Consider the following 13,815-nt stretch of genomic DNA (forward strand, 5'->3'; position numbering starts at 1 on the left):
GGGGCTGCTTCTTCAAGCGCCAGCGATGGGTATGTGAAGCTGCAACGCCTAAATTCTGTAATCTAAGGTGTTTTTGGAGTTGTCCTATTTTTCAGAAATTATTGTGGGCTAGTGATAAATCAGTTGTGTTTAAATCATTGGCATTGTATTATCAAAGTTCAGTGTAGCAACGAAGATTCAAATTTCAATGATCCCTTTATACAGGTTTGTCCAAAAATAATTTACGTTTTCTGTCATTAGCGGTATGAACGTTTTCTGTCATTTTCCATGGGTATCTGAGATGGAATTTCGATCTCGGTAATCTATAATGACCAATGGAATAACCCATTTGACGTTATGGACAGTTATTTTCTATAGTATTATCAATGTTCTGTTTATGTCAGTCGGACATTTATTTCGAGTCCTTTGACCCACACATCCCCGTCATAAGGTTTTAAAATCAATTAAAACTTTGAGACGTTGCATCCCTTCCTATGAGACGTTGCAACCCTTCCTATAGTTTTAATATGGTGGTAGCGATATTCTTACCACTCTGTAGTCTGCCTCTTATTTGATAGATGTATAATTCTCATCTGGATATCTAGCTATGTAGGTCTGCATAAGAATGAGGTTGCTGACAAGGATTGAACAAACGATCGAAGAACGAATTATGATGAATGTGTATCGACAAGTGTGACAGTATATATTAGCTGCATCTTTTAACGCCTCTGGGGTTCAGTACACCTACAACAACACAAGACCAGCTAGATCTGTGTCTATTAACCTCCGGCAGCTGAGCCAGTCTAACCTATTTCAGTCTGAAATAAGTTGCTGTACAGGGATAGGCTTCATTTTTGTTTCTGAAATCCTGTCGACGATTTTAAGTTTATGACAGTTGAGAGTAACGGCAAAAGAGCAAAAAAATCATTTGATGATTGTTACTAGTTAAGGTAAGGGGGTGTAGCTCAGTGGTAGAGCGTTCGCTTTGCATGTGAAAGGCCCCGGGTTCGATCCCCGGCACCTCCATCCAGATGGGGATGTATCTCAGAAGGTCGAGCACTCGCTACTCCTGGGAGACTTGCTGAGATGGATGATCCATATCTCCATGATTTTAACGATTTCACAGTTTTGCAAGAATTATATTCTCCTCCGGTTCTCCATTCTGACTTTAAGTGTTTTTCATGTAGATATTATTATTATTTTTTCTACATAAGTTTAACGTTTGTTTTCCGAAATTTATCACTTATTTTACAGTTGAAAATGTATTGGATAACAATATGAGCAATCGCCTACTATTTTCAAAGTATAATGTTTTCGTAGAACGATTGTATAATGAAATGCCCAAGAAGAACATTACGAAATTGTCTTCGCTCAGATTGTAGTTTTTTTTTTATTTTTGTCGATACAAAGAATTTAGGGTAAATTCATTAAACTCTAAGAGTCGAGACATCAGCTCTAATAACGCAACCAAACATTATCTACCATAAAACAATTATTTATGTAGATTTATTAAATCTAATCGAATTATATCATAATTAACGTAGATTAACGTATATTTCACATAAATCTATAACCACTTGGTGCAAATTACGGTGGTAAGAGACCAAAATGATAAGACAGGCTCCAGCGCCCGATCGGTCAGCGTACAAGTTTAAAACAGTTTCATTCATTTCATATCATTTGGCTACATTCTCTAATAATCACGATGCGAAACAAAATTGTGAGGATATAGCTTCATAAAGAGTAAAAAAAAGTTAGTACAGTTTAAATGAAGATATCAGAAAGTGCCTAACAATAACAGTGTTTCATATTTTTAGATTTATTCCTAAATGTGCCTGGTATACGAGCATAAATGTAATGTATTGACGAACTGTTATAATTTTACGAAGTATATTTTTATATTTGAAATGACTAAAGCATTTGTTATTAATATGAACAACATAAATGATATTGGTCAAGTGGAATTTTCCTGAATACACGTGTTTATTATCCTTCAGGTTTATTGACAGTTGTCAAATACTTGTAGTCAATCAAAACTACCTAGTATAGTATACCATCAAATCAACTTGGTTGCTCTTTAACAGACAAAACTGTATCTGAGAAGCTCATCATTATTTTTCCTCTAAAAATGATGAAAATTATACCACGTGATTTATTTTACTTTATCAAATTAAGGTGGTGCTATTGTTATGGACATTTTATAAGGGATTAATCAGTAGAAATTACGAGTAGTGCGAGTGATAAAGTATTTCGAATCCCAACAAAGCCTAACCCAGTCTAAATGAACCTGACCTGACCTGATATGTCCAGTCCAGATATTTAAAAGTTTGCTTGAGAAACTACCAATAAGTGCTTTAGAGAACTACTGTAACTCCGTGGTGAAATAAGAGCTTACATGCGGTCGTGAAGTTGGAGCGCATTGTCATATAGGTTATATTTAGGGAAGTTAAATAACCTAACCAAAAAAAATAACATGAAAGAACCTATACTAATCCATCGCCTTTCAGTTCATCTAACATAAAACAACTTTTGTGAGATGATTTTCGCCTTTATATAATAGTAATATATAAAGTACCCTTCTGATATACCCATACTATTTAAAGATATAGTAGAGAATATACTTATATGCATACTATTTAAAGATATAGTAGAGAATATACTTGTATGCATACTATTTAAAAATATAGTAGAGAATATACTTATATCCATACAATTTTAAGATATAGAGAATATACTTAAAGATATAGTAGAGAATATACGTGTATGCATACTATTTAAAGATATAGTAGAGAATATACTTATATCCATACAATTTTAAGATATAGAGAATATACTTATAGAATGATCTAACATATCTATAGCAGAGTCATCACACACGATAACCTATGTCAATGGTAAGTATCCTGTCTGTGTATGACAAGGTGGGTATCATACTCCCTCTGTATTAGAGTTACATCTCTTGTCTATAGTAAACACTAGATCATCATCCGTAGTACTCCTACAACATCATTGAGTTGCCTTTCTGAGTTGTATTTCTGTGTTGTATTATTTTATAAGCATGTTTGGGTGTCTTGTGGCGTTGCGTCATCACAACACAGGTGGTGAGGTTGCAGGAGGAGGAGGAGGGAAGAAGGTCACCGTGGCAGAGTTAACCCACATGTAGGTCATCTACGTCGTCATAACGAGGACAAGAAGGTAAATCTATTATCATATTAGAGGATGGAGGAGAGGAGAGATGAGTCTAGAAGTTAGAATGGAAGCTGAAGGCTTTGAGTATATATCTTTTACGTGTGGTTACAAAGACGGATTCTTATGCAACCATAGGTAGTAGTTTTTTTTTTTTTTTGAGTCGCAACACAAGGACTTTCGTGAAAACTTGATAGAATTTTACATTTGGGCTACTTCGTGAGTGATTTAAGAACATAATGGATTCTATTTTTACTCGAGGAGTTTACTGTGTGGAGGAGTAAAGAATATGACTGACCCAACGTGATTTAAATCATAGGGTCCATGTGACTGAGGACGGATTGGAAGATTAGGGAAAACGATGGGCAGAGTAGGTCAGACATTTGTGAAAGTCGACAGAAATGTGAAAATTGCAATTTCTATTGACTAGCAGTCCACAGGTACTTTAAATTCGACAATTATATTAAGGATTTGTATTGATACAGTCTTGTGTGTAGATGTACCTATTGAGTTTGAAGCATTCAGTTGCACTGGACAAACGCACAGACTGAGTTCCAATCCACACGCCATGTAAGCAGACCTCATCATCTTTATTATGGTTCAACTGTGGTACTGAGGTTTAAGGTAGAACTCGGTTGCCAGGGCAGTGTGGGTGAGGTTTTCAAAGTTTTTGTTGAATTGTGTTGGAGTTTCTCTTACATTTACATTAAACTTACATTTTCCCTAATCTTCATAACCCAGCCCACTGTAGGGTACTCCATTACCAGCAATTAAGCCGCAGTGTTCCACAAGTTGTAATAAAGGCAAAAGAATAGGTAAAACAGTTGTAGAAAAATTACAGATCTTGTGGAAACCTCACTTAGTAGCTTAAACTAGTAGAATTATGCTTACATTAGATTATACTGTTAGGTATTGCATTTCCATTTTGTCTTTCATCTGTTTGTGGATATTTGGTAGCATTTGTGTGAAGTTCAGTCACAGGCATGACTGGTCAATTTGAATTTGAATATTGGCTATTGAGATATATCTTGACAGCCAGAGAGCATAGGTGATGAATTCATAGTTCTAAGTTTTGTACAAGCTTATATTATACTGTTACATTAATTAACCCCACATTTACCACTGTTCTCTTAATTATTCTTATTATGTCGGTCAGTCATATATATTGGTGCAGATCGTGTGATGCAGATGTCGCTGCATTCTTATAATGCTTCTTTAGAATTGCTGAAGAAAATAAGTTGGCTTCCATTATGTTCGGTAAACCAGGGCTAACACAAGACTTTTACCAAGGATGTTCTTCATACCTCTTCCATCTGTTGCTAATTTATTATTGTAGGATAAGAATTAGTGCTCCATATCATGTGGTGCAGATGGGAATCACTTAAAAGTCAGTGATATGCATTTCTTCAAAAGTTTTTTCTCTGGTGCCTGTAATGAAGAATTTTACCTTTAGTTTTGATGACCTCTTGAACTGGAATACTCACCTTACTGTTAGTCACAAATTCTGAAATATTCAGATTTTATAAGTGACCCCAGGAAAGTGGGCAGAGTTACAAAAGGAGGGGATATTTTTAGCTCGGAAGATTAATCATAGATATTTAGATTTACTCGTGTAAAACTCATGTTAATGTGTGTAGTAAGTCACTGTGTAGTTTCTTTACAGTATATTTCACTGATTTGGTCCGTTGATAAACTCTAGTCTTTTTCAGATATTCGACATGTATGCTGCTCGAAGTTTTCTTCGACCAGTTTGGGTAACAGCCCAGAATACTTTCAAGTACTCAACTGAAGTGTCAGTCGTGCCCAAGAAAAAGAGAAGGGTATTGGCTGCCATTGGGAAGGGCATAGGTGGTGTGGCAATAGCAGCTCCGACTGTTGGTGGAGTTTATTATGTTCTTAGTGATGATGTTACTAAGAGACGGATCAGAGTTACCTTTGAGGGAATTGGAAGATTCTTTAGGTAAAGTTTTATTGTTAATTTTGTCAGTGATATCATTGTAACATTACATAAGTTATGTTGCACATGCATGTAGCACATAATTCTGTTCTGGTTGCCAGTATTAAAAAGAAACTTTTCAGGCATAATTGGGGAATAGAGTTAGACCATAGAATAGATAGATGAATATAATTAGAGAACCAGCTAGGACTGGTGATACCTCAAATGAGAATGACACATCCCTCCTTTTGCACCTTACACACTTTTCTCACATGTGAGTACTGCCCCCTCCATTCCTTATCCACTCCCCTGGTCATAAGTACTTTGCACCTTTTAACATATTTCACCCAATCTCTCTTGGTATTGTCTTGCCCAAATATAGCTCCAGAAAATGGACAAAGAATGGCCCATCCACTCATATACACATATGTATACATAAACGTCTATACACGCACATATACATATCAACATATATACGTATACATACATGTACATACACATACACAGACATATACATTTGTACATATGTACATATTCATACTTGCTTGCCTTCATTGGTTCCCGGCACTACCCCACCCCACAGAAAACAGCATCGTTACCCCTTGCTTCAGTGAGGTAGTGCCAGGAAAACGGACAAAAAAAGCCATATTTGTTCACAGCCTCTAACTGTCATGTGTAATGCACTAAAACCACAGGTCCCTATCCACATCCACACCCCACAGACCTTTTTGTGGTTTACCCCAGATGTTTCACATGCCCTGGCTCAGCCCATTGACAGCATGTTGACCCTGGTATACCACAGACCTTGGCTACTTCACATTCCCTGGTTTTGTCCACTGACAGCACATCAACCTCTTTATACTGCATCATTCCAGTTCACTCTATTCTGGGTGCATCTTTAAGCCACAATCACTCAAAAATGTTTTCACTTCATTCTTTGATCTCCATTTTGGTCTTTCCCGTATTGTCCCCTCCACGTCTGACACATATATCCACTTTGTCAACTTCTCCTCACTCATTCTCTCCGTATGTCCAAACCATTTCAGCACACCCTCCTCAGCTCTCTCTACCACACTTTTTTTTTTTATTACCATGCCTATCTTACCCTTTTATTACTTAATCAAACCATGCAAATGCAGACCTTCATCATCTTTTCCTTAGGCTATCTTGCAGGTGCAGAAAACAGTGGTCAAGTATGAAGATATATATTTATTATACACATTCACATATATATACTTACATATGCCTACATAAGGTTTTTACCAGATTCTGCCTGCACTTGGTTACAACATGAGTCGCATCACCTCTGGCAAGGACATGTTGTCAGTGCATGAAAAGGAGTACAGTGCTATCATGGAATTTCTTACTCCAAGGGATTTCATCATTTCCTTGCTCCAGATTGAAGTGCAGCCTTGAAGCTGCAGAAGCCCTATAGGTGTGGTTCTAGTTTGCATGACTACAGACTTACAAGCCAACATACATATGTGCATGCAAACACACATACATGCATACAGACAGACAGACAGATAGACAACACATAAATTCAAGAAACTGTATGACAGACAATTTTCAAGAGATGGAGTCCCACAAGAATAAAATTCCCTCCCCATATTGTATAAATAGGTAATTGCATACATGTGTGTAGAATTTCCTCCCCAATTATACAATACTTCTTGGATCATATAATGCCATGAATTGCACTAAGAGCAACCATCACTATGCTTTATATTTTCATATGGTTACATAAATGGCAGAGTTTTTCTATTCAGGACATTGTGGATTGGAATGACAATATCACTGGACTACAAGTGGTCAACATATTGGCTTGAAGATGACAGTGATGATTATGAAAAGGCAATGTCAGGAGCAAACCAGCGTTCTGCAGAACGTATTTTAGAAGGCTGCCTGAAGGTGTGTTTCTTGATCTTATACTAGGTATAAGTATTTTGTTTTTGGTTTGTATTTGTTTTGTGTGAGATGGAATTGCTGTTGCATTTTATTCCTCTACCTGCATGTATATGTATGTGTGTACATATAGATATACTCTCAGCAAAAAAATTGAATGATTTCTTTTTAAAGTAGGGTTTTCATGCATCAGGTTTTATTTGTGGAACAAATCCTATTACTCACATATGGTGGGGTTTCATATGTGTGGCAGCATGATATAGTTATAGATGTCAGTTTTCATGATTTGTTACAGCAGTAACCCCATATTATTGAGAGTGGAGTTCTGCAACCATTGCTTGCTGCAGAAAATGTATGACACCGTATCTCATGGGTAGCTGATTAAGAAGCTGGATCTGGATCATCAGGCAGGAGTAAGGGGGATTTTCTCCTGATTATTAGAAAGTTATTGATAGGGAACAAGGATACATATTAGAGAAGCCTTTTTCAAATGGGTTGAGGTGATCACTTGCATGTCACAAGGCTCTTAATTTATGCAGATAACTTGCCTGAAGGGAATAGACTTCTATCTGAGTATGTTTGCAGTTGAAGCAAAGGTCAGAAGTGAAAGGTGACAAGGATTGCATCAGCTTACAAAGGGACCATGGTTGATGAAATTCAGCCAAAGCAAATATAAAATGATGGGGATGGGACAAAGCAAAAGAAAGCCTCAGTATAATTATTGTCTACCTTAAGATAAACTTTAGGATTATGTGTGAGAAGAATGTGGGAGACTACATCATCCCTAACCTGTCACTAGAATCTCACAATATGAGTACAGTTAACTAGACATTCTGTCTGCTGGCAGATATCAGAATGGCCATCAAGTATATCAATAAGAGAATATGTGATACATGTTAATTTTGTGTTGATTCATTGGACAAAAAACGAATAACAGATGCTTTCATTGACAGAATGGAGGGCTGTATGTGAAGTTGGGCCAGGGTTTGGTGTCAATGAACCATGTGCTACCAAAGGAATTTGTGGAAACACTAAAGGTGAGTTGCATTTTAGTATTCATTCTGGTCTCTTCCTTTCTGCAGAACAGCTTTTCTTTCCCTCAGTAGCAATAAGCCTTTTTTTTTTTAAGTGTATGTCTTCATCACATAGCTGGCATGATAGCAGCCTTATATTTGGTAAGTTTTTTGTGACTGCTATATTGTTATCTGAACCATGATATGCACATTGCTTTTAAATGTACTTTTCCGGTGACAAAAAAATCTCATTCTGTTCTCTTTACCTTGTAATTAAGTCCTTAAGTGATGCTTTACTGCTGAGTTTTTCAGGCTAGTCTCGATTCACTTAACTCGCCTTACTTTACCTTCTTGCCTAAGGATCCCCTTCTATAGAGCCCCTCCAGCTTGTAGGAAGCTTTTCACACCTGCTGGGTGGGACCACAGTTCATGAAGTGTGATGGTGCTGTGTGCTTGTCTTTTTGGGGTGATGGTTGAATCTTGGACATGAAGGGTCTTGAATGATGTTGCTGTCTTTGATTTGAAGTGGTCCAGAACATGGATAAGAAAGTTTAGATAGCACATGTGTTTGGATTATAGTGTCAAATGGATGTATGTCTGGTGAATTCATGAGTAAGATTGAATTAGAGGTAGTTGCTTTGTGGTTAAGTTATTTTAGTGCGTTGTTTGTTTGTGGGAAGTTGGGGGGAGGGCTCTATGAGAAAGTTGGCTAAATTTGAAGTGTGGTGAGCTTTTTATACCTGGTTTGGTGTTTTTGGTTGGCTGTGAAGTGGTTTGGGTGCTGTTGAGTAGAATTGGGTACCAAGCATGTTGAGGTGGGATTGTATTGGAAGTATTGTTGTTTCTTTTTGCAGATGTTGAATGTTTGTGGTTGTTAAGCAACCAGAAACTTTTCTAAGTGCTCTGTTTTCTATGGTTTGTAGCTTTATTACTTTTGATTTTGTAGGTGTTGATGACAAGGTAGGTGAGGCATAGTTTAGGGTGGAGCAGATAAATTGTTTCTTTGGGATAATGAGGGATTGTTTTCCTTGAGGTAAGAAATGTAGTGGAGTAATCACAAGTTTATAAGTATTTTCATGTAAACATAGTGTAAACATAAACAGCATGAATGATATATATCTATAGAGAGCTGAATTTTGCAGGCACTACAAGACCAGTGCCTTAATCGCAGTTGGGATGAGATTAGTGTCCTCTTTCAAGAAGACTTTGGACATTCACACAAGGAAATGTTTGCAGAGTTTGATGATAAACCAATTGCCGCTGCTAGTTTAGCTCAGGTAAGGTGCACCCATGTATTTCTCTTGTGATTTTAGTGTTATCTGTTCACATAATCAGGTATGATTCATTTTTTCATACCATTTTTGCTGTTTTTGCCTCTGTGAGGCAGATGATTGTCTCTCAGATAAAAGATCTTCATTGGCTTCAAATAGTGCAATTACTTTTAGAAAGTGATTACATGAGGGGAGGATTTCTACCCCCTTCTCCTTTTCCTCTTGGTTGCAGTTGTATGAGTATTAATCTTCTATCCTTATCCTTAGGAATATATAGTTACTGTAGTTTTTTCATTTTTTTAACAAGATCCCATTTATGGGCTCCTGCAAATTGATATTTGCTCTCCACATGGGGGCAGGGTAAGGTGGGCTTCTTTAGGGTGGGAAGGTCTTCAGAGAATCTTTATTTCCTTCCATCTACTGACAGATATATAGCCTCATTAAATGTGACATCTCACTTCCGTTGCCATCACTTGTAGATAGAGCTCAGGAACACCGATATCTTTACCCTAACTTCCTGCCCCAGGAGCCCTTTCTGTAGAGCTTCCACAGTGCCCAGGAAGATGTCTACATTCACTGGGTAGGGCCCTAGTTAAAAATATGTGATTAGCTTCATATGTTTTTGTAGGTTAAGCACAAGATAATGTAGGAGTAAGTGTTCAGTGTCTTCCAGTGGGTAAGTTGCATCTTGTGCACATGAGTGGCCTTGAGATATGTTGAATCTGTGTTGGTAATGTTGGGTAATTTTCAGAACAGAGACTAACAAAGGTTACTTACACATGTCTGGACAATGCAGTTGTGGATGGGTACATGTCTGGTCGGATTGTGTTTATGAATGGTTTAGGAGGATGGTTACTTAGTGATTATCAGGTTAATTGATTGTGCATCTGTATTGTCAGTGTCATATTTGTTGGGAGAGAGGGTATCTGTGATGGGTATAGGGGTAATTGTCATTTTATGATTTAAACCCAAGTTTTTACTTTTGACATCTACTCTAGGTGGTTGCTTGTTGTACCTCTATGTTACCTGTGGTAAGTGGTGCAAAATTAACTTCAAAATAAAAAGAGTTAACATGATTGGTCAAAACAGACCTATTGAAATGGAAACAAGGCACATATTACATTCTGCGCAGTTCTCCAAACTCTTTTACAAATCATGTCCTCTTATGGCTTGATTCCTGAGGTAGATCATTGTCATTTACATACAGCAGTCTTGTTAGATACATTCTCTTACCTGTATTTGATCCAGTTACTTATTCATAATACCAGTCATAGCCTTTCTAACTTCAACATCAGTGTGAATATTGAACAATTACAGTAGCAGAAAATATCCCTTCCTCATTCCGCTTGACTTTGATTTACCTCCTCTTCAAAATATGTGTACCTTCTTGATAGATGCTTTGGTTGACACCAAGTTGTTTATAATGATGTTATTTTCAGGGGTTAAAGTAATGGTGTTATTTACAGGGGTTGAATAATGGTGTTATTTACAGGAGTAGAATGATGGTGTTATTTACAGGGGTTTTAATAATGGTATTATTTACAGGTGTTCCGAGCAAAGACGCATGCTGGGGAGGAAGTAGCAGTTAAGGTGCAGTATATTGACCTTCAGGACCGCTTTTGGGGAGATATATCTACCATAGAATTGATTTTAGAAATTATACAAATTATGCACCCCAAATTTGCCCTAAAATGGGTTATGAAGGTATACTAAAAGTATAGTATTTATCTTTTGTTTGTATTTGGTTTGATATGAAATGCTTTCATTATCTTTTTAGTGGGACCATATTTGAATCCTTCTTGTGATGCAGATTGCTTTTTGAGTATTGTTAATCTAAAGTTTCAAAGAAAATAGAAGATTGTTTTCTTGCTAAATTTTATGTAGCTGATGTATTTGTAGCCTGATTTGAAAGGCAGATTACTATATGAGTTCTGATAATTCAGTCTTCAGGAAATTGAAAATTATTTTCCTGCCACATTGTTTCTAGTTGCTATTTTTACCAAATGCATAATGCCACACTTCAAGAATGTATTTTAGATGATAGATTGATCAAGAGTTTGTATTGGAATACGGCTGAAGGTATGAGAAGTAGACCCAGGTGGAAAAATAGTAGTAGCGAGAGAACTGATTATGACTAGAGGTATTTTAGATGAAGCTGCAAGAGCATTGCTTTCAATTAGAGGAATGTAATACTTTTGTCTAAAGGTTGAGGATTTAGAGATAGTCATTAGTTCTGTATGACAAACCTACTTAACAAACAAAGCTAAAAAGTGAGAATTGCTTATATAAGTGTGGCAGTACATGTTTCACTTTAGCACATTTGGCATGATGTTGAGGATGTTTGGAAGTGAAATGAAAGGCTGTATATGTTTGATCCACCCAGTATAGATGGAAACAGTTAAGGATGAAACCATTAAGGTAACAGTTACTTAATTTAACACTGTCCATTTTTTATTACTCCAAAAGTAGAATGGGTTGGATCAAGTACACACAGCCTCCACAGTATCACTCAGTTGCTTCATTAACCCATGCCCAATGTGTAAAGAGGAACATTGACTTCACACTTATAAAATTGTATATATATATATATATATATATATATATATATATATATATATATATATATATATATATATATATATATATATGTTTCCTTGCGCTACCTCGCAAACGCGGGAGACAGCGACAAAGTATAAAAAAAAAAAAAAAAAATATATATATATATATATATATATATATATATGTTCTTTTTACCATGCACTTCATTAATCTATCAGTAGTAGGTGGTAGGTAGCCAGTGACCAGGGAGGTATATTACTGGTACTATCCACCTGGGTATAGAGTAGGTTGGTGACTGTTGTCAAGTTGTATTCCTCTCACCCAGGTAGCTGTCTTTTCTTTCTGCTTCACTTGCACATGGACTTCTGGCATTCTATCCACAAACATACAATCTCTCCTTGTGACACTCATCTCATTCTTCATAATTCTGGATTTTTCCTGTGGTAAGAGCTGTGCATTATCCCGCCTTTTGGCAAAATAGTAGGAGCAATGAATAGAAGTAATATGAAGGAACATCAGGCAGAAGCATTAGACAGAAGTAGTAAGTAGGAATGTTAGTCAGGAGCATTAGGTAGAAGTAGTTAGTTGGAACATTAGGTAAACACATTAGTAGGAACAGTGGGTTGGAACCTATGGAAATACTGCACTAGAGTTGCCCTCTGTCATTGCGCTGTTAAGGGGAAGCTTTAAAGTCAAAGAAGTGCAACAGGAGTTCACCAGCTATGAAAACTCTCTTGCCATGGCCTTGAGGGAGTTCCTGAAGGGAATGGGCATCAGTGATATAGATAGCCTAGATAGATAGTAGAGACCAAAGGTTCTGTTCCTTCCACTTCCATATATAGGTTGCTTCAGTTGCATTTGAGATTCATTCATTCCTCTAACATCTTCATCTAACTGAACCTCAACCAGCAATTTTGAATGGTTAATATTTTCATAGTTTTTGGTCTAAAGACACAGCTGCAACATTGAGAACAGTTACTGAAGCGTTTTACATGTTTCTTTAGTTATCACAGTGAAATGTGTAAAGAAAGAAAGGTTATAAGAATATTTCCTCATGATATGTTTAAGATACATATGAACTCATAGCAGTATAAGATATATTATTCTATTATGCTCTGAATACTCATTAGTGCATTTGTTAGTTTTGTTAAGACAAACGAGCTTTCTGAAATGAAGAACTAAGGAACTAAGTTATACTTTCTTTGTATTATTGTAGGACCTAATGGTCATTTTACAGCAAACATTAGTAGTATAAGATATTGTAATTCAAATTTTACAGGAACTCTGTAATACATTGGTGGCATTTTATAGGATCTGAAGGGCACACTGGAACAAGAGATGGATTTCTTGAATGAAGGACGCAATAGTGAACGCTGTGCACAAGATCTTTCAAAATTTCCTTTTGTATATGTACCAAAGGTTCACTGGGACCTCTGTAGTAAGGTATGTACTGTTTACTTATGCACTTATGTATATTATAAAGGGCCTTTGTTCTCCCTCAGCCATATACATGATCTGACTTTTTGTCATCCTATTACTGAATAGATGAGTTGATATAAGACTTTGGAGCAAAATTAGATGTTATTCCTACATTATGTGTAAATGGTATTAAGGAAGAAATTTCATTTTTACCCCATTTGATGAACTTTTTTTATAGTAATTGTGGTTTGAGATGTTGTTTATATTGAAATGTGCAAATGCAAAGAGGGTATATATTATGTAGTTAGCTTTTTTGTTTGCCATGTCACATATTGTTCTCTGTGACTGTGTAGGATGTTCACTTATCTAGTTGTCCTTTCGTGCATAACTGCTTCGAGATATTCTACTCTGCCTTAGGTAGCATCAGGAACAAATGGACGATGGCCTTACTTGCATACATCCAGTCTCTAGTGGTTATATATAATGTACTGAAACTAGAACCCACCATCCAAGACCAAACTCTTCATCCAGTCTCATGATTTATCTT

The 13,815-nt window shown here is 36.5% G+C and overlaps 1 protein-coding gene and 1 non-coding gene across 6 annotated transcripts in view; both read left to right on the forward strand.

Annotated features, from left to right (window-relative positions):
• The first annotated feature begins 933 nt into the window (after positions 1 to 933).
• Positions 934 to 1,005, forward strand: TRNAA-UGC (transfer RNA alanine (anticodon UGC)). The gene has a single exon. It is a non-coding gene; the product is annotated as a tRNA-Ala (tRNA).
• Positions 1,006 to 3,033: 2,028 nt separating this feature from the next.
• Positions 3,034 to 13,815, forward strand: part of Adck5 (aarF domain containing kinase 5) — a 40,358-nt gene continuing 29,576 nt past the window's right edge. For all 5 annotated transcript variants that reach the window (XR_011716975.1, XM_071696003.1, XM_071696002.1 and 2 more), the window contains exons 1-7: positions 3,034 to 3,174; positions 4,875 to 5,125; positions 6,871 to 7,012; positions 7,960 to 8,043; positions 9,162 to 9,296; positions 10,836 to 10,994; positions 13,161 to 13,292. Coding sequence is in view for 4 of the 5 variants with exons in the window: in XM_071696003.1 (XP_071552104.1) it covers positions 4,884 to 5,125; positions 6,871 to 7,012; positions 7,960 to 8,043; positions 9,162 to 9,296; positions 10,836 to 10,994; positions 13,161 to 13,292 (894 nt within the window). In the remaining variant the exon portion in view is untranslated. The remainder of the gene's footprint in view (positions 3,175 to 4,874; positions 5,126 to 6,870; positions 7,013 to 7,959; positions 8,044 to 9,161; positions 9,297 to 10,835; positions 10,995 to 13,160; positions 13,293 to 13,815) is intronic.

This window comes from Panulirus ornatus, chromosome 58 (genome assembly GCF_036320965.1).
Source record: "Panulirus ornatus isolate Po-2019 chromosome 58, ASM3632096v1, whole genome shotgun sequence".
In the NCBI taxonomy this organism is placed as follows: Eukaryota; Metazoa; Arthropoda; class Malacostraca; order Decapoda; family Palinuridae; genus Panulirus; species Panulirus ornatus.